Source organism: Myotis brandtii, unplaced genomic scaffold (assembly GCF_000412655.1).
Source record: "Myotis brandtii unplaced genomic scaffold, ASM41265v1 scaffold28, whole genome shotgun sequence".
NCBI classification, from domain to species: domain Eukaryota; kingdom Metazoa; phylum Chordata; class Mammalia; order Chiroptera; family Vespertilionidae; genus Myotis; species Myotis brandtii.
Window position 1 is genome coordinate 4,982,666 of NW_005360676.1, and position 20,415 is coordinate 5,003,080.

At 34.8% G+C, this 20,415-nt stretch overlaps 1 protein-coding gene across 1 annotated transcript in view; it reads right to left on the reverse strand.

Annotated features, from left to right (window-relative positions):
• LOC102241346 (transmembrane protease serine 11F) overlaps positions 1-20,415 on the reverse strand; it is a 55,539-nt gene that overhangs the window by 21,710 nt on the left and 13,414 nt on the right. Inside the window, exons 2-5 of the mRNA XM_014541809.1 lie at positions 12,673-12,827; positions 9,915-10,033; positions 1,934-2,001; positions 80-243 (exon numbers count right to left, since the gene is read on the reverse strand). Coding sequence (XP_014397295.1) covers positions 80-243; positions 1,934-2,001; positions 9,915-10,033; positions 12,673-12,827 — 506 coding nt within the window. The remainder of the gene's footprint in view (positions 1-79; positions 244-1,933; positions 2,002-9,914; positions 10,034-12,672; positions 12,828-20,415) is intronic.

The window sequence follows — 20,415 nt, forward strand, 5'->3', positions numbered from 1 at the left end:
AATGAGAGAATACATTAACCTAAATTCTTATGAGAGGATTGCAAGGGAAGGGAATCATAAAGATGGTAAAATGACTTACATGTGAGTGTAAGTGATGGTTTGTTTATAGTCAAAGGCATCTCTTTTGTCTTCAGACTTTGATATAAAATCCTCTCAATTATTTTCCTGATGTACTCAGCACTACTAGTAGATGGGTATCGAAACATGAGCACCATAAGAATGTTCACACCATTTTCATCTGGACTAAAGAACAGAAAAGCATATAAATAGAGATAATAATAAAGCTAGCTTTCTAATCATTAATAACTTTTAGGTATTAAGATTCACGATAAATTTAAAGAATAGAATAGATATGTGTATATCAGATTTTTACATTATTTTTAAAAATACTGGGTAAGATACATAGCAGGAAAAAAATTGTTCTCTCCCCTTACTTAACTCATAGTCTGGAGGGTTTGTGGAAGAAGGAGATGTTTATGAAATCATGCTTAAAATATACTTAAAGGATTTGCTTTTTATGGTATTTTGAGCCAAAATTGTAACCATCATTATTCTTCAGTAGTGGTGTAGAAGAGAATGCTCTGTGCTCACCAAACCCAGCTGCCTTGTCTCTTGAACACAGATCTGGATTTCATTTCCTAGCCTCCCTTGCAGTTTATTGGAACTCTCTAGTAAATTCTAGACAATGGAATGTGGGCAGAAATGATGTGCCCCACCTCCAGGCCCAGCCCCTGAAAACCTCTCATACACTCTTCCATGCCTTCACTCTTCCTTTATTTGCCAACCAGAAGATCCAGGGGGCAATTCCACCGTCCCCTCCAACACCCACATCCCCTGCTGCTGCTTCTGACTCTTTGAACTGAACCACTGAAATGAAATAAACCTTTATTGTGTTAAACCATTGGTATTTGGGGGGTGGGGGGGCCCAGCTGTTGGTCAGTTAATACAAGTTTGATAAGTATATGATTAGAGGAAGCAGTTATAAAAGGAAATCTTTTGATAGGAGTTTCAAATATATTAACTTGTTAGGTATAGAAAGCCTCTGTTGCCTTTGAGAATGAATTTAATTGGAAATAAATAAAGAATAAAGGAAAGAAAGAAGAGAGAAGGAGGGAGGAAAGGAAGGAACAAATATACAGAGGAGGAGAAGGAAAGAAAAGGCATGAGCTCGTTAACCATATGTGGTTACTTTACCATCAAGAAGTAAAGCAGACATGTTAAGTATTACAAATACATATATTTCTGGAGCTCCAGTGGCGCAATCGGTTAGCGCGCGGTACTTATACAAATACATATATTTATATATCAATGGATGTCCATAGAAAAATTAATAATTTTAATCAGAATGTATAGAAAAGCTATATTATTCTAATAAATGCCAAGCCTTCAGATATAATGTGAGCAGTACATTCAGGATGCATTCTAGTCATTTATTTTAGTCTCTGGCAACAAGTGTATGTTCAATTACTGATGATTGCCTTTCATCAGAGTATAGAAATGAAAGTATTAAAACATTTTTAAAATAATAATGGAAATGCAATGGCGTTAAAGAAAATCCTTATTGCAAAGAAAGTCATAGGCTGATTGTTGGGTAGGCTTAAAATGAGGATAGTCAAAAAGAACTGGACTAAGTTCCACTGATCCCTCGCTTAAGGAGCAGGGTATGTTGGCAGTACCATCCCCCCTCTTCCTGTATTTTTTTCTCTTGGAGAGTGTCTTTATTTTTAATCCAATAAGTGACATTGTCTCTTGTCATAAGGCACTCTACATATTTCTACTGTGACTGGGAAGCGGCTGGGCAGTATCAGCTGGGCTACTCAGGATTCATGACATCTTTGTATCCCTGCGAAGAATTGCTCAGGGGAGTTGAGCAATCATGTTTGTTCAATGCTTCTTAATTACTGGGTTGAAGTTGCAAACCAAGTTTACCTACCTTATTTTGATAACATGAGATTTGATAAACCGACCTGCTCCAGAAGAACGTCGAAATATCCTAGACATCTGAGTAGAAAAAATTTATAATGTATTAGTCTTAAGAAAACTGTTATTCCTTTTCTTATCCAGAGACTGGAGGGAATGACAATGATTTAAGTTTATTCTCAGACATGTGAACAGGCTATTCACAGTGATAAGACTAAACCAGGTTCTAATCCTTATAGAATTGAATAACCTCAACAAAACTGTTCAATTTTGCTAAGCGTCTGTAGAATGGGATAATAACAATATCTACCTCAAAGAGTTGTTTTGAGGATTAAATGAAGTAATGTATATCATGCATTTTACACCTTACCTGGCATATTGTGAACTATTGATATGCTCATTTTAATTATTGTCAGATGAATTAAAAACCTGCATCTGGTCCATTATTTGTTGATTTCTTAAATGATTATCTCATTGCTACAGCCTTTGATGTAATGTGCAACAACACCTATTGTGTGACTCTGACACCCTCACTTGTTAGTCATCTCTCTGTGGCAGGCAGGCTTTCACAACTGGTACTAGGTTTAGAAGTAAGTTTCACCACACTCCACACTGTCAGCATTTTATTACTCAGTTTTTCTGGTCCAAACCATTGAAATATTTGGGATGTTCAGAGAACTGATTTCCTAAAGGGTTCTGATTCCCAAAAAACTATTAAGGCACAGCCTGAGACAAAAAAACAAAACAAACAAAACAAAAAACACTGAACTGAGGGTCAAAAATCACAAGTCCACATATGTTTACATAGGCCCACATCCATGGTAAATCTTGTCCCTTAATTACTATATCCTCTGGGAAGAGGGAATATTACCTTCTTCCTTATAAGGTTTTTCCCTCTCCCTGAATCCTCTAAACTAGTAACAATGCTCAGTAGATTTTACCTCCTAAACATTGATTCTACATCCTTTCCTTCAATCCTACTTATATGGTCTAAAATCAGCCCCCTTGAAACTTGGGCCTTTGCAGCAGTTCCCTCTCTGGCACATTTATGTGGTTCTACTCTATTCTCTCTCCCCTCAGTTGTCCCCTACAATGCTAGCAAAGGGGATACCTCTAAAGTGCATATCTGAGTCTGTTACACTCCTGCTTCAAGCCCAATGTCTCCCTTCATGTGAGCTCCATAATCCTGTCCTTTCGTTGGCCCCTGCCCGGTCCCTACCTCCAAAACCTGTTCTCTTATCTACTGAATGGCCTGTTCTTTCCTACACCCACTAAATGGGTTCATACCTCTATGACTCTACACATTCATTTCTGTCTTCCTACAATATACTTTTTTTCCCTCAGGAAAATTTATTCAATTACAATTCTGTAATTTATTCAATTACAATTTATTCAATTACAATTCTGTAATTCTTTAGAAACTCCAGTGACAACTAAGTTTTCTTTGACTTGCCCTCCTGAACCAAAGTGAACATTCCTTTGCTTGGGCCACCTCAGTATCTTGACATGATTCTATTACAGCAATTATCATGCCGGTTTGCAGGTGTGTCTTTCCTACTTGAGACTGTGAGCTGTGTGACGGCTGGGAGTTTGTCTGATTCATTTTTGTATCTCTAGCATTTGGCACGTTGCTTAGCCCAAAATAAACACTCAATGCATGTCTGATGAATAAATCCATGAGTGAGTACATGAGTAAATGAATGAAGAATCAACACTAAAGGGAAGAAGATAATAACGCATGGATTTGTTTCATCAGCAAATCATGTTGCCAAATGTAAGTAGAAATCCATGGGAATCTAAAATAAGGTGGGAACCAAGAGACCCCAGTGGTGACCTTCACATGGATGGTCATTTCAGGATTTTGAATCAGTTATGAATTATATCACTTATGATTTCACTAACTGCTCTCAGCTCATTTTATTCCACTTCTCAAGGAACAGGGAGAAAATCTGATTTTAATGTCTTTAGCATTTTATATAAAGGTCCTCTGAAATTTTGAACTGTGTATATAATGGCACTTTGGGAAATGATCAAGATTCATATCAGAGTATAAAAAATTACCAGGAATCTCTTCAAACTGCCCCAACCAGTTTTCTCAGTGGTTAGAGCATCAGCCCATGAACTGAAGGGTAGCAGTTTCAATTCTAGTTAAGGGCACATAACTCAGTTGCAGGCTCAATCCCTGGGTGGACCTTGTCGGGGTGTGTGGGGGAGGCAACCAATCAATGTGTCTCTCTCATATTGATGTTTGTCTCTCCCTGTCTCTCCCCCTGCCTTCCACTCTCTCTAAAAATTAATGAAAAAAAATCCTCAGGTGAGAATTTTAAAAAAAAAGAATCTCTTCAAACTAAAATGTGATATTATCAATATCATAGTCCCTTAAGGTGTCAATCTCTATTTAAAAATGAATAGATTCTGATACATTTCAATATTGGTATGACCATTAAGAACAGCTTACATGTATTAACCCACATACTACATAGTAGGCATGGGACTGCTTCCTTTGTTCAAACCTCACACACCTTATGAGTAAAGTATTTTATTTATCCTCAACAGTCCCATTTTATAGATGAAGAAACTGAGGCTCAGAACACTTAAGATTACTTGTTCAAGATAGCATAGAAAGCAGTGATTCTGCATTATGCTGTATACTTTAATATAATATTAAATGTCAACTATAATTGAAAAATTAAAAAAATTAATGAAAAAATATACAAACAAAAAGCACATGTATGTGGAGTAATAGAAAAACAAGTACGTCTGAGGTTGTGACAGCATAGTAGTTACGCACAGTATCAATTTCTGAAGTTGTCTCTTACTGGAAGGTTATTTTAGAAACATCATTTAGTGTCTCTGTGCCTAGGTCTCCTAACTTGTAAGAAGGGGATTATATATATAGCAGTTACCTCCTAAAGTGGTCGTCATCGTAGAAAGCATGAGGAACAGCAACAACAAAAAGTAGTGCTTCTGGCGCATGAACCCAGGAAATCTGGCTCTAGCTTTTGTATTATCAAGTCCATTATGTGACATAAACAACCCTGTGTTCCTTACATATTTGACAACAGGTGTTAGGGTAGGTGGGGGTAGAGAGGCCCGGGCAGCAAACCTTTAAAGGAGACCTCAATACATTTTTTTTATTTCCTGACTCTAAATCTCATAATAGATAACCTCTTGGGAGGTTTCTCCTTTCTGCTTCTGAGATTAGCAAGGCTAAGGGAACTGCTGCTCTCCAGATACTTATTACTGTAAGTAATTTCTGGAGATGTTTAATTCATGTTTACATTTTTCTTATAAGAACTCACTAATATTACATTTAGTCCAAATTACAAAAATTAATTATATTTTTCCCTTTCTATGGTCCAAATCATAAAGAACAAATGATTTTATTTGAAATCATTCTATTTTAAAACAAGAGTGTGTGAGCTCATGGTAGAATAGAAAAGTTCCCTTAAAATCAGATACTAATTGTAGTCCTAGGTTTGAACTCTAGCATTAAAAAGCAGTACAACATGTTTGAAACAACAGTGTGGCTCTGACTAATAGCACACTCAGTTACTGTCTCCGGCAAGACTGAGCTTGCGGCTTCCCCTCTGGCTGGGAACTACATGCAGATTAAGTCCTCATGGACGGTCACTAGTTACTGGATGCCAGCTAGGGAATCCCTTTCCAGCTCCACCTATGAAAATAAGTCAGGCAGATTTTGAATATTTCCTGTTACTGTCATGGAAACATGTACCACCAGAGGGCAAACACACCAAGGACATTCATTCTGTTTCCCTTTCTTCTCCACGAAAGCTTCCTGCCAGCTAAAAGGGATTTTTCCTTCCTCTGAACTAAAATCCCGATCATTTGGGTCAAATATTTGACAATTATATTCTGCACTGTGGCAACTCTCATACCATCATATCATCTTTTTAGCTCTCATATTATCTAAACTTTTAGTTTGTATTATTTCCGTACACAAACTTCCATACATAAACCATATTATAAATTCCAATTAGGAAGGAACTGTAATATACAGACCTTGGTATTCTTCATAGCCTTGCACAAAGTAAGTGATCAATAACATTTTCATTAATTGATGAATTCTCCAACCATGATTAATCAAACAACAGTGTGATTATTGGTCAATTAATTTTTTTCATTAGATTCCACAAATAAGTGAGATCATGTGATTTGTCTTTCTCAGTTTGGCTTATTTCACTTAGCATAATATTTTCCAGGTCCATCCATGCTGTCCCGAAGGATAAGAGATCCCTCTTTGTTTTTACAGCTGCATAGTATTACATAGTGTTAAATGTCTCACAGTTTTTTTATTCATTCATCTATGGATGGGTACATGGGCTGTTTCCACATCTTAGCTATTCTAAGTAATGCTGCTATGATGCACAATACTTTGTTTTAAAAAATTTTTAAACCTGAGGACATTGTTTGAGCCTCTGAATCCAGCCATGTCCAAAACCAAATGAATCTCTAGATTTTCCCAATAGTCCCTTCCTTCCTTCCTTCCTTCCTTCCTTCCTTCCTTCCATCCTTCCCTCTTCCCTTCCTTCCACCCTCCCTCTTTCCTTTCCTCTCTCCTCCACTCTCTTCCCTCCCTCCCTGCCTACTTCTCTCTTTCATTCTTTTTTCTTTGACTCCTTAATTGGGTTTCTGTTATTTTCTACCAAAAGTGTTCCATTTATCATGGGAAACAATGAGGTCATTTATGGGGCACCAGAAGAAAGAGAAGCAAAGGAAGAATCCTGCCTCAGATGACTTGGAGGCATACGTCAATGGAACCTTTACTGTCTATGATCAAGTATAAACAAAAATGTTTTCCTCTTAATACATTCCTTAAGAATAAGATTACTTAAATGGTGATGAATTGTTACAAAAGAGGAACTGTGGCAGATATTTGTCCCCTCCCCAAACTTTTGGACAGACGTGTCCCAGCTTCTATAAGTCTTGATAACAGCTCACACCTATATTTCTCCTGAAGCCTACCCTTATCTGACCTGAGCACATTTCTCAGGGATGGCTGGTAGCTTATGCTTACTTCCCTGGGCAGCCCTTGTTGTCATAACACAAACAGCCCAGCCCTCTTATCTCTGGGCAGAACCACCACTGTGCTGTAATTTAGGCTCAAGATCTCCTCAGAAATCAGGCTGAGGCTGCACTTCTCAAACCGCATCTTTGTCTAGCTTCTGACTTTGTACTTTTCTGTTGCCCTCGCACTCTTACAAGATTTTTCTGAAAGCTTTTGGCTAATAAATCATATAACCAAGAATCTTCATCACAGACTTGCTTTTGGGATCCCACCTATACAGGGATAATAAGCTGGAGCTAGAGAATGCTCTGCTATCCATCTGTCTCAATGTGCCCATTGTTTAGAAGGTCAGTGACCACACGTTTTCAATTTCCAGATGAGATCTTTAGTTTGTAACCAGGAAAAAATGTAATGAACTTAAATGGAAAACTGTTTTTAGAGATAATATTATGTATCTCCAGAGATGTTTATATATTATATTACTTCTTTAAAAAGAGGAAAAAAAGGAGATAGAAAGAGAAAAACTGTTTAAAGATTCAAGCTTAGTTGTTGCAGTTTTAGAACATACAGAGCACCAAAAAAAGGATCTAATAGGAAGCTATTTTTTTAATCCCCACCTGAGGATATGTTTAGGAAGAGGAAGAGAGAGAGGGAAGGAGGGAGGAAGGGAGAGAGAGAGAGAGAGAGAGATCGACGTGAGAGCAAAACATCCATCTATTGCCTCCCATATGTGCCCTGACATGGGATTGAACCCTAAACCTAGGTAAACCTCATGGGAAGCTATTTTTAAGACATAAGGTTAGAAAGGTGTACAGCCAACATTAGTAGTCTTTCCATATTGAATATTCTGCACAGTAAATGAAGTCATCCTTCTATCCAATGATAATAATTATCATATCATTTATAGATTAGCTTTTGGGATTATTCTGAGCATTGATTTCCAAAATGAAGCCAATGTTTCATGGAGGGTATGGAAAATATCAGAACTTCTATTTTTATTTTACTTTTATATAAACAAACAAGTTTTTAGAGAATTGGCCTTAATAATACCAGGAATGCACTAACTACCTGATGTTCTCAGGGAGAATGTAGAAATCACTTCGGGGGCTGGAGTGGAAGGGGTCAGGGGTGAAAAGGAGGTGCAAAATGGGTGAAAGTTGTCAAATGGTACAAACTTCCATTTATAAAATAAATAAGTTATGGGGATGTAATTTATAGCATGGGGACTATAGGTAATAATACTATATTGTATAGTAAGTTTTCACTTGACATTTTTGATAGGTCTTGTGATTTTAAGGAAAATCAATTTTACCATAGGCTAATTGATATAAATAAGAGTTAAGTTCCTGTGGCAACTCATCAACCTTATAATAAACCAACATTATTGAAGGACCTTCTCTATAATTTGAAAATTGCCAAGAGAGTAGATCTTAAAAATTCTCATCATGATTTAAAAGAAAAAAATTATAACTATGTGTGAAGTTAAGCAGGCATATGGTGGTAATCATTTCACAATAAACACAAATATCAAATCATTATGTTGTAATAATTTGATATTTGTGTTTAACATAGTATAAACATAATTCTGAATAAACCCATCCACCAATAAAGTGAGAATTGTGGCAACATAATTGTAAGAAACACTATTATGTTACATGCAAACAGTAAATAGCTATGGAAAAGAAAATACTACTTACTGATTTTTAACATTTAAAATCAAACTATCTAAAGATAATTGAATAAAATGCTAACATTTTCCACCATTGCTAATAATTCAGAAAAACATGAGAACAGTGGAAGTACTGGAGGGCTAAATACTCATCTTTTAGTTAAGAGATAGTGTTTAGCCCAGCTGACTTGGCTCAGTGGTTGAGCATCGACCTATGAGCCTGGAGGTCATGGTTCATTGGAATGGGACCATTCCAGGGGTCAGGGCACATGCCTTGGTTGTGGGCTCAATCCCCAGTGTGGAGTGTGCAGAAGCCAGCCAATCAATGATTCTCTCTCATCATTGATGTTTCTATCTCTCTTTCTCCCTCTCCCTTCCTCTCTGAAATCAATATATATATACATATATATATATTTTTAAATAGATAGTGTCGCCTGGCTGGCGTGGCTCCATGGTTGAAGGTCCACCTATGAACCAGGAGGTCATGGTTCCATTCCCAGCCAATCGATGATTCTCTCTCATCATTGATATTTCTATCTCTCTCTCCCTCTCCTTTCCTCTCTAAAATCAATAAAAACATATATTTTTAAGAGATAGTATCTATAGCCAATCATAGACACATTACATCTTTTTCCCTAATAGGTTTCAAAAGCTAAAAGGGCAAAAATACTGATTTTCTAACAAATCTGTGGTCTCCACAGACATGCTTTTCATGAGAGCAAAAGTGGAACACTATTCTATTTGACTTCCTACTATGATAGGTAAAAATTTAGCTTATCTTATATATTTTTAAAAAATATAAATGCCTTGATAAGTACATGTTTTCAAAGACAAGCAAAATATTTGAGGGGCATTATTAATTTTGAGATCAAGAATTAAAGACACACATCCTTATATGTGATACTTTACATACATTTAAAAGCAAAATAAACAAAATTATAAGGCCAATATGACCATCCTAATTCTCATGTTAAAAAAAATGATAAAGGAAAATGAATCAAGAAATAAAATCAAGTTAAAAATTGGGAAAACATCTGTCTCAACCAACAATCTCCTCAGGTCTTAATTTGTTGCCTCTCTAACTACATAACTGTAATAGTATGGAATATTATTTTAAATATTTTATATACATTAAGTTATTTAATCTTCTTAACCATATAACCTAGATACTATATTATCCTCATTTCACAGAAAAAGATATTGAAGCATGGAGAGGCAAAATTACTACAATAACCACATTCAAAGTGAGACAGAAAAACACATTTATAAAGTTTAAAATTTTTCTATTTGGCTTACCATTCTCTCAATCTGATGACTCCTTTGTGTAAACTCTTTAGAGGTTTTTATTCCATAATTTTCTCTATATTTTACGTTTGTGACTTGAAAAGAGGCAAGGTAATAAAATGACTTATCATCTGAAAGGTAAAAATAAACAACAAAAATCACTGCTTAAGTATCATCAGTTTCTTGTCTCCAGTCCCCAGCCATTATGATGAGCAACAAAAAAGTTAGAGATATTAATTGTCTGGCACTTAGTATTTAATTAGTAATACAGAAACTATATTTTAAAGTAAGACCCAAGAATTTATGGACTTGAGAGAGAAAACATGGCCCCTGACCTTTAGGTGCTGACCCACTACTACCACCTAAGCCTTGGTATCATACTCTTGAACATAAACAATTTCATAGCACATCAACATCACACAAGGCCACTCTTGGCCATATAGACAATGACAAAAACAAGACCATTCCACAGATATGTTGAGTTCAAACAAAAACACTCTCCAAACAAACAAGACAGAACATCTCTCTATCCTGGCTATTATACGTGACTGACAATCATAACTTTAAAGCCTTACTTCATTGCTTTTGCCTTCTAGATAAGATGTACTAAGTTATGAAATCACAGCATTAGTCCAACATCCTGACAGCATCCAATCTAGAGAACCCCCCTCAAAATTAGTTACAAATCAAAATCTTATCATCTCTAACAGTGTCTGACTGACCTGTCCCATGGTTTCCATGGCCTGTGCTTTCCTTCCCTGAACATGCAATAAACCCACTACAGATGTGTTCCTGGTGGTCCCTGGTTGGTGGACATTGACAGACCATTCATATTCTAAAAGTCACTGTATTATTTTATAATCTTTATTTTTAAAATTATTATATATCAAAGAGTAAATAATTGGTTAGAATTATATACAGTGAAAGCTGAGATCCTTAGGATAAAAATAACTCCATCAAATACACTTCAATCCTGATGATGTAAATTTTATCATTAAGTCTGCCCAAATCCTTACTTTTGTTTCAATTATTTCACATATTTTATTTTTTTACTGTTCTTCCTTATTTCCACTCTTTAAAATTACTATTTTAATATTTTTTTTCTTCTTGGTGTTTTCTTGGTTACTGCAATATGGTTTTCTTCACTGACTTCGTTTTGATTTCCTTAAGCTATAAAAACATGTAAATTACTTTTTCAATGTGTCATTTTAGATACCTCTATTTTATCCCCTTCCACTTGCTTATCTTTTGTCATAAACTTTCTTCTTTGTTTTACAAAATTTCTATCTATAATCAGGCAACTCACAATGAACTGCATGGAAGGTCCATGTCATGGATTTCTCAAAATCTTAAGTATTAACCTCTGTAATGGTTTCCTATTGCTGCTATAACAAGTTTGCACAAATTCAGTGGCTTAAAAGAACACAAATTTATTCTCTTACAGTTTTGGAAGTCAAAAGTCTGCAATGAGTTTTACAGGGCTAAGATCAACATGCTGGCAGAGCTGGTTCCTTCTGAACCTTCTAAGGGGAGGAGAATCTTTTTTTCCCCCCTTTTGTCCACTTTTAGAGGTTCTCCTCATTCCTTGGCTTGTGATCACACATCATACTGTCTCCTTCTCCCCCAGCTTTTTTTTTTTTGTCACATGGCCTTCTTCTTTCTTTGACCTTCTTGACTCTTTCTTATCAAATATTTTGATTACATTTATGGCTCATCTGGAAAATCCGGAATAACCGCTCTCTCTCAGAATCCTCAATGTAATCATATCCACAAAGTCCCTTTTGCTATATAAGGTAGATCCGCATGTTGTAAGGATTAAGACATGGATGCCTTATGAGAGGGGCATTGTTCAGCCTCCCACAACCTCTTTGATATTTTGTAAATGCTTTTTTGTTATTATTTTTATTATCTCCTCAATTTTTCTTTTTTGAAGACCTGCCATATTAGGGATGGAGGGCATATTAAAAACAAAACTAGTTCACTATATTTTAACTCAAAGAAGATATTAACAACAAAGACACAATTGATGGGGTAACTTGGTTTCTCCTTTTATTTTATGAGAGTCTAAGAAATGGATATTATCAATCCCCCAATAAAGTGGGTAAGAAATTAAGCTGGACATGTTGAATAATATTCGTCTCTTTCTAGGAGGTTTTTTAAGTATGGTTTTATTGTTGTAAGTCATATACTTCTGTAAAATTTTAGACAAAGTCTCAGTCACATGTGATTATAAATACACATATCAAATCAATCTTAGTCAATTGTCATTTGGCTTACCTGTGTTATTAACTATCCATTTTTGCACATAATGTGAAATTATTCCTAAATTTTCTCTTGTTTCCCCAATCATGAAACAATCTCCTTTTCCTTCAAAAATAATGTTTGATCTTTAAGCCTTTACAAATATTTTTTAGGTAACTTTCCTCATATCATCAGCTCTTCTTGGGGCAACTCAATGTATTGATTTTGAGAAAAGTATATTAAACTCAGCACATGATGTGAATTATCTTTATTCTGAGGATAATCTTTCATTCTTTCTCTTTTTAAATATGTATTTCTCTGACATGTGTCTATCTATATTGCAAGCTTCACTGGTTGGAAATATGTAAGACTGAACTCAATACTGGAGCAAACTATAATTTAACATCAGTAAAACATTAGTAATTAAAATGTTAATGTCATGCAAATGACATTTTTTTATACAACAGAGAATTTTAAGATATTCAGTCATGGAGCACTTAGGCAATAGAAATGTGACCTGGATACTTACCCTCAACAACGTAATGACTAACAATGCCAATCGTAATTCCTATGATTGCTACAATTACCAATGTGAAAAGAGCTAGGCGAATAGGGTCCCAAAATTGCTGTCTTCTTTGAAATTCAACTGGAGGGTAATTATCAGCTTTTGAAAATTGAGCTGGTCTGTGATGATGGAAAGGAATAAACAGTAAGACAAAAAATAATCATTATGGCTTTATTCTATGTTCACTTACTTTATTACTCTACAGAAATAGTTTATACTGCTAAATAACAATAGGATGCTTAGATATTGAAAAGAACACAAGGTTTTAATTTGTATACCCTCCCCCAACATCCCATTCACAATGTAAGTTTTACTTAAAGCTCAACTGGGAATATATTTCCACTGCATTCTATCTGACGTTTTGGCACTAGAAACAAAAATACATAAAATAAGTCTTTTGCCCTCAAATATTTTATGGTCTCCTAAAGTATGTTCACAATTGCAAGTCTTTCCCAGTACTGCTGTGCTTGAAAGAGGATATGGTAAAGAGGTGGGCTGGACCAGATCCTGGGCAATATCATAACCCAGAATGAAGAGCTTGAAATTGATTCTGCAGGATATGGGAGTCAATAAAGGCTTTAATCAGACTGAGAATTTAGAAAAATCACAGAGATATGAATGAGGATGGGAATTAGAGCCAAAGGGCAGATAGGAAGACAGGTTTAGAGGTCATTTAGAAGGTTCAGGAGAGAGATGGTGAGGGCCTGAACTAAGGCTGAGACAGTAGGGTGGGGAAGAGAGATTTAGTTCCAATTCTTGAGATTTGTTGACTGATTGACTAGCTATGTGATAAGAAAAGGGTTAATGGCTCCAGTGTTCCAATGTCCAGGTAAATGATTGTGCCTCTAAGCAAGATGAGGAAGATTCAATGAACAAAAGGTTTCCAATGTGGCATCAATGTTGTTATTAATGAGCAATGTGGTGTCCTTACCATTGAGTCTGAGCCAAATGCAAAGTATCCATTTTATGTCCTTTGTCCTTGACTCTACTCTAGTTGTGTCTCTGACACCTGTTTGCATGACTCTAATAATAAAGTAACTGTTAAGGCTACTACCACACACCCAGAAAAAATAAAAAAGTTTCTTATGTCCCCATGTACAATATCTTCCTTCTCACCTAAGTGGTGTATGTTACCATTTCCAAAATATATTTAGTATGTAAATATTTTGATTGCTGCAATATTTTAAATTCTCACTTCTTTTTTCCTAAGTTTTATTAATTTGATTGCTTTACTGTGAGCCTTCAAGAAGCAAAAAATGACAACAATAAAATTCTGTCAAATATATGGGTGATAATCATATATTACCTCATGATAACTCTGCATCAGAGTAAAAAAGATTTTATCATGGTCAAATTTGATTTTAAAATGAGTTTTATCTGCTGATCAGCTATTCTCAGTTTTATATACTGAAATGTTGACTTTTGTTTCATGTGGAAGTTGAAATAAGTTTTACCAAGTATTCATTTCAGTGTTTTAAAGTAGAGTTGGCGGGAGGAGTATGCAGATATCAGCCAACTGCAAAGGAAGTGTAGTTTACCTTAAATAAATAAAAATTCAAGGCAGTCCTAAGTGTGCAATAAACTTTTATAACTTGATTATAATAATATATATTTTAAATGTGCAACTGGTTCAAATTCTGAAAATTCCTCTCTTCTGTAAAATGAGGAATAGAAACCTTTTATGGCTTTGTTAGGATTCAAATAGTACAAATAAATGACACAAGTAAATAATCAGAAGATAGTCTGTTTATTTCCTTCACTGAAGCTATGGCTTGGTTTTGCTCTATTCTGTTTAGTTTTGGGTCTTGCCTTTAAATAGAATTATTCACAACAAATTGGTAGTTACAAAATAGTCACAGGGAGGTAAAGTACAACATAGGGAATATAGTTAATAATATTGCATGTAGCCCTAACTGGTTTGGCTCAGTGGATAGAGTGTCACATGAGGAGATTTCGGTCAAGGGCATGTACCTTGGTTGCGGGCACATCCCCAGTAGCGGGTGTGCAGGAGGCAGCTGAACGATGTTTCTCTCTCATCGATGTTTCTAACTCTCTATCCCTCTCCGGAAAAAAATCAATAAAATCAATAAAATATATTTTTAAAAAATAATATTGCATGTAAGCACAATCCTTAGTCTGAAGGCAACAAACCCAGAATATTTCAAATAAGATCCACACTTTTTTTCTAACAACCTCTTGGATAATGCCTTATCTTTTAATGTTTCGATGTGGACATCAAATAAAAATGGCATTGCTAGGAGATCACATTAATGTAGTGATGACAAAATAACTGTCAATGTCAGAAGTTCATGTCATTCTAAAAAACTCATTAAAATACAGGAACTAAATCCTTTTGGTATTTTGAATATAAATGAAACAATAGTTAGAGTAATGAAGTACACATGAAACGAGTATTAGAAAAAGCATGAAATTCAGCATCATAAATTCAAGTGTTCAAACCTTGTTTAGTCACATATTGACCCTGTTATCTTGATGTCTCTGATCCTAAGAATCCCTTGTGTGTTAAATTAAGGTGATGATATCCCTCACTTCTGAAGGTTGTTTTGAGGATTTTTTAAATCATGTAGAGATAATTCATAATTTCTGAAAAACTATAGGAATAGGAACTGTCATAAAATATACCACTGAGAAAAATAGCAGATTATTCTTTTTATATAACCCTAATATCTAGAATAATTCCTTACATGAATTTTGCTGTTCTTCAAATAAATGAATGAATGATAAATAAAAGAAATGCAGTTTAGATACTTGATCTAGAAAAGTAATTTGCATACAAAAGCTGAAGAATTCTAAAACATAAGTATTATATTAAATACTCAACAAACATTTATTTCATAAACACCTACCATGTTCTAGATACTAGTAGTTGCAGAGTACATAGTGAATGCAATACAAATACATGGTCTTTGTTTTCATAGTGCTTACAGTATATAAGGGGAGACAGATAAAACCAGTAAACAGAGACTCTTACAGTGGTGATAAGAGCTAGGAGGAAGATGAATCAGATGTCCATGATCAAAAATAAGAAGGTATGGATTGGGTTGGGAGAGGAGACTACTTAGAAAGAGTGAGAGAGAAAGTCCTCTCTGTGAAAGTATCATTTTTGCTGAGACATGAAGGATAAGAAGAAATTTGCCATGCATAGAATGATGGCAAGTCAGGAAAGTGTATGAAGTATTTGCATTGAAAAATAACTTGACCTGTTGGATGAACTGGCCATTAAAAAAAGTATGGAGAAGCAGCTGTAAACCAGAGAATATTTCATGACTTAATAGGAGAAGCATTTCAGTTTCTTTAGAAGAAAAAAAATCCTTTCTATATTCCTACAGAGTTATCCCCTGCTTGCATTCTTCTTGGGTCTAAGCTGCAATTTCATTCTTACAGCTTAACTCAGCTCAATATAGAAGACTAACTACATTATCAAAGACCAAAAAGATGTACTATATAAAAATAAATCTCAGTCTTATATCTTTCTCTCTACACAGCCTCCAATATTCTGCTCAATAGAGCAAACATAACCTGTAATATTGCCCCTCCAAAGTGCCACCTGTGTAGATTATCAATTAAGCCTGAGAGTTATTTCATCTTTTAGAGGCGGCATCTTTGATGACAAGCACTGTAACGATACCTAAATAAACAGGCGAGAAAGCCTGGCCCCTCCCAATAACTATATCACCAGTTGTAATGAGCTATGATTAGTATATTAGTATATTAACATATCAGAGATGGCTAATCATTGAACACATGACAGTTGCTTATTATTAGAGAGAAGCTACAGCTAATAGTTCAGTCTTGAACTTTTAAGTTTATTTGAGCAATTGCCAATTGTAATAGAGTTGTTTTTCTACTTTGTCTTATAAACTTTTTCTTAGAATGGAGGTTTTTATGACAAATTAATTGGGGTCCTAACTAGTGTAGTTTAAGTAGAAGTGTGCAGAAGTAGGCTACCTTCATCATATATTTGTGCATTAAATGGTAGGAGTGTCTTTTATGTTAGGCACAATGGAGAGATTGTTATATGATTAAGACATTTCCCAGTCTCTCAAACCTCAACCTATATATATGTTTTAGATTATTAATCTTAATATAAGAACCATGGGACAAACCTATTCAAGAATCCAATAAAATATAAAAATACATGGAAAAAATCATAGTATTTTTGACCAGATTAAATAATAATTACAAATAAGTCATGATAATGAAGATAACTTTTTCACGTGTAAATGAGTCTTATTCCAGAATTTTAAAAGTTAATCTGTTTGTACCCTTTTAACGAGTAAAAGTAAAATATATTTATATAGTACATAAACATATATAAAATATAATATAATATCATTTAAACATGTCCCAGTCCCTCAGGCCTCAATTTAGGTATATCTTTTATGTTGTTAATCTTCATGTGAGAATCCATAGAACAAAGCTGTTCATATATATTATATATGCGTATATATGTATATCTATAATAATAAAAGCATAACATGCTAATTAGACCAGACGTCCTTCCGGACGACCTTCCAGACGAAGCTGGGGCTGTGAGGAAAGCCCGGTCCTGGATGCCAGAGGGAAGCTGGTGCCAGCAGCCAGGGGAAGAAAGGCCTATTCTTGCACGAATTTCATGAATCAGGCCTCTAGTGTATATATAACAGAACTATATAATAATAAATATTATTAAAACTATAGTATTTTATTTGCAGTTGCAGAGGCAAAGCTTGATCTAAACCCTGTAAATTTGGGTATCATCTACTTTCTCTAAACTCCAAAAGATTAGAAGTTTTTCCAGTAATTTTTCTCTATCACAATCTTACTATGTGACTACTGAGTTCATGGTAAAAGGTCCCAAAACTACATATTAACAGTATGACAACTGGTTTATTCAAGTAAATGTGTCACCTCTAGACAAAGCTCAGGTAGCACTGAACTTGGAACATACCCAGAGCCACATGATGTGTGATCTAGTCAGCAGGATTATTACATGTCCAATTCTATATAAGGACCTTTTAGTATGTGTCAAATGCATTCTAAACACTAGTGTTATAAAAATTAAAAAAGAAACAAAAACAACATAGAGCTTATATTCAAGGGGCTTATGGTAGAATAAAAAGGCATAAAATAATAAAATCAATATGCTGTCATAGGGAAAATAATAGATTTACCAAGTACTGTCATAAGAAAACATGGAGGACTGAGGAATAAAGTTGTTTGCAAAAGGGACAGAAATGGTTACAGGAAAGACTTTAGACAATGTGACAGCTGAGCTAGCCCCCAAAGGATAAAGGGAGTTCCCAAGCATGTGATACTGGCGAAGTACATCCTGTACCTATGGCTCATTGCTCATAAGCACAACAACTTCTCATTATCATAACAGGAATATGATCATGAGTTTATTTGGAGGTCAAATAAAACGTATTGGTTAATAGCATTTTTCAGTAGCACTCAATAGAAAAAATTTATAAAACTGACAAAAAATACAATTCACATATTTTAGATGAAAATGAGAATAAGAGTTTAAGAGAATTTTGGAAACCATGTTAGTAGTTTACATAGTCTAATTTAGTTCAGCTGATAGCTGTACAATTCTTTCTGAGAGATCTATTTCTGTGGGAAGACTTTGGCAATTCTTGAACACATGAATCAGAAACATTGGCAAATGATGAGTAGTAATAGAGAGGAACTGAGTGTGTTGTTGCAACATTTAAAATGATACAGCTATCTAAGTAGTAATGACACTGGTATTTTCATGATAGGGTGAATTTGCTTAGGACTTGATAAGAATTTTAAAAACTAGGAACACAAATCAAACGACTCTGGCAAGAAATATCCTTGTTTTTGTCCAAAAGATATCTCAGGGCATAGTCTAAAAATGACCACATGTGACCACAAAAGAATAAAGAACTTTCAAAGTGGTGAGAAACTAGGGGAATTTAAAATATGAGTTAGTCATCAAAATTAGCTTCCCTGCCAGCTAGACACGACTGGCTTGGCAGGCAAGGGAGAAGAGCAAAGTTGTAGAGTGTGGGCAGAAATTGCATAACATCTGCTCCTTTAATGGAATGTGTAATAGCTCTTTATATAATGGGGGGTATTATTCCTATTAAATCCTATTTAAGTAGTGCATTATAATAGTAAAAGGCATATAGGACATGTCAGGATATAGGTGATAAAATTTTCATGTTTTACAAAAATTCCTTTAAAAAATATTTTTAGACCTATGAGTTCTATATCCAGCACAAGATCTATCTCTCTTTATAGCTGACCTTTAAAATCATGATTGCCATCTTGTAGGCATCCAGAAGCAACCTCCTCCCATGCTATAATATCAGCAAGGTAAGCTTCACCTCTGAAAACAGCTACACAACCAACAATATTTAGCAATTTAATTTAATTCTTACAAATAGGAGTAATATTTCTACAGTTTCCCCATTTTCTTAAAAATGCACCAGACTCATACAATGGTATAAAAAACAAACAAAACTAGGGATAAATTTAACCAAGGTTGTAAAAGACTATACTTAGAAAATTATAAGAGACTGAAAAAAAGAAATTGAAGGAGATACAATAAGTGGCAGCATAAATCATGTTCATGAATAGGAAGAATTTGCATCATTAAAATATCCATACTGCCCAAAGCAATCTAGATTCAATGCAATTACTATTAAAATGCCAATGATGTATTTCATAAACTTGAACAAATAATCCAAAAATTTATATGGAACCACAAAAGACCCCAATTAGTCACAGCAATCTTGAGAAAGAAGAACAAAGTTGAAGAAATCATGCTACCTGATATCAAACTATACTACCAGGCCATAGTAATCAAAATATCATGTTATTGACATAAGAACAGACATGTAGATCAATGGAACAGAAAGGAGAGCCTAGAAATAAACTCACACCTATAAGGTCAATTAATATTTTACAAAAGAGTCAAGAACATACACAAGGGTAAAGACAGTCAATTCAATAAGTGTGCTAGAAAAATTGGACAGATACATGCAAAAATAATAAAATTCAACCACTTTCTCACACCATACACAAGAATAAACACAAAATAAATTAAAGACAATAATGTAAAGCTTGAAAGTATAAAAATCCTAGAAGTAAACATAGTAAGATCTCAGACATTTCTCTTAGCAATATTTTTTTCTTATATATCTCCCAGGTCAAGGGAAACAATAAGAAATAAACGGGACTACCTCAAACTAAAAAGGTTTTGCACAGCTAAGGAAACCACCAACAAAATGAAAAGACAGTCCACTGAAAGGGTGAACATATTCACCAGTGATACATCTGATAAAGAGTTAATATCCAAAATTTATAAAGAACTCATACAACTCAACACCAAAAAACAAAAACACAATCCAATTAAAAAATGGGCAAAAGACTTGAATAGACACTTCTCCAAAGAGCACATACAGATGGCCAATAAACACATGATTATGATAAGATGCTCAACATCACTAATCACTAGAGAAATGTAAATTAAAACCACAATGAGATATCATTTCACATCTGTCAGAATGGCTACCTTCACTAAATCAACAAACATCAAGTGTTATCCAGGATGTGGAGAAAAGATAACTCTCATGCACTATTGGTGGGAATAGATGGACCTAGAGGGTATTATGCCCTCAGATTGGTACAACCACTAGGGAAAACAGTATGCAGTTTCCCCCCAAAATTAAAAAT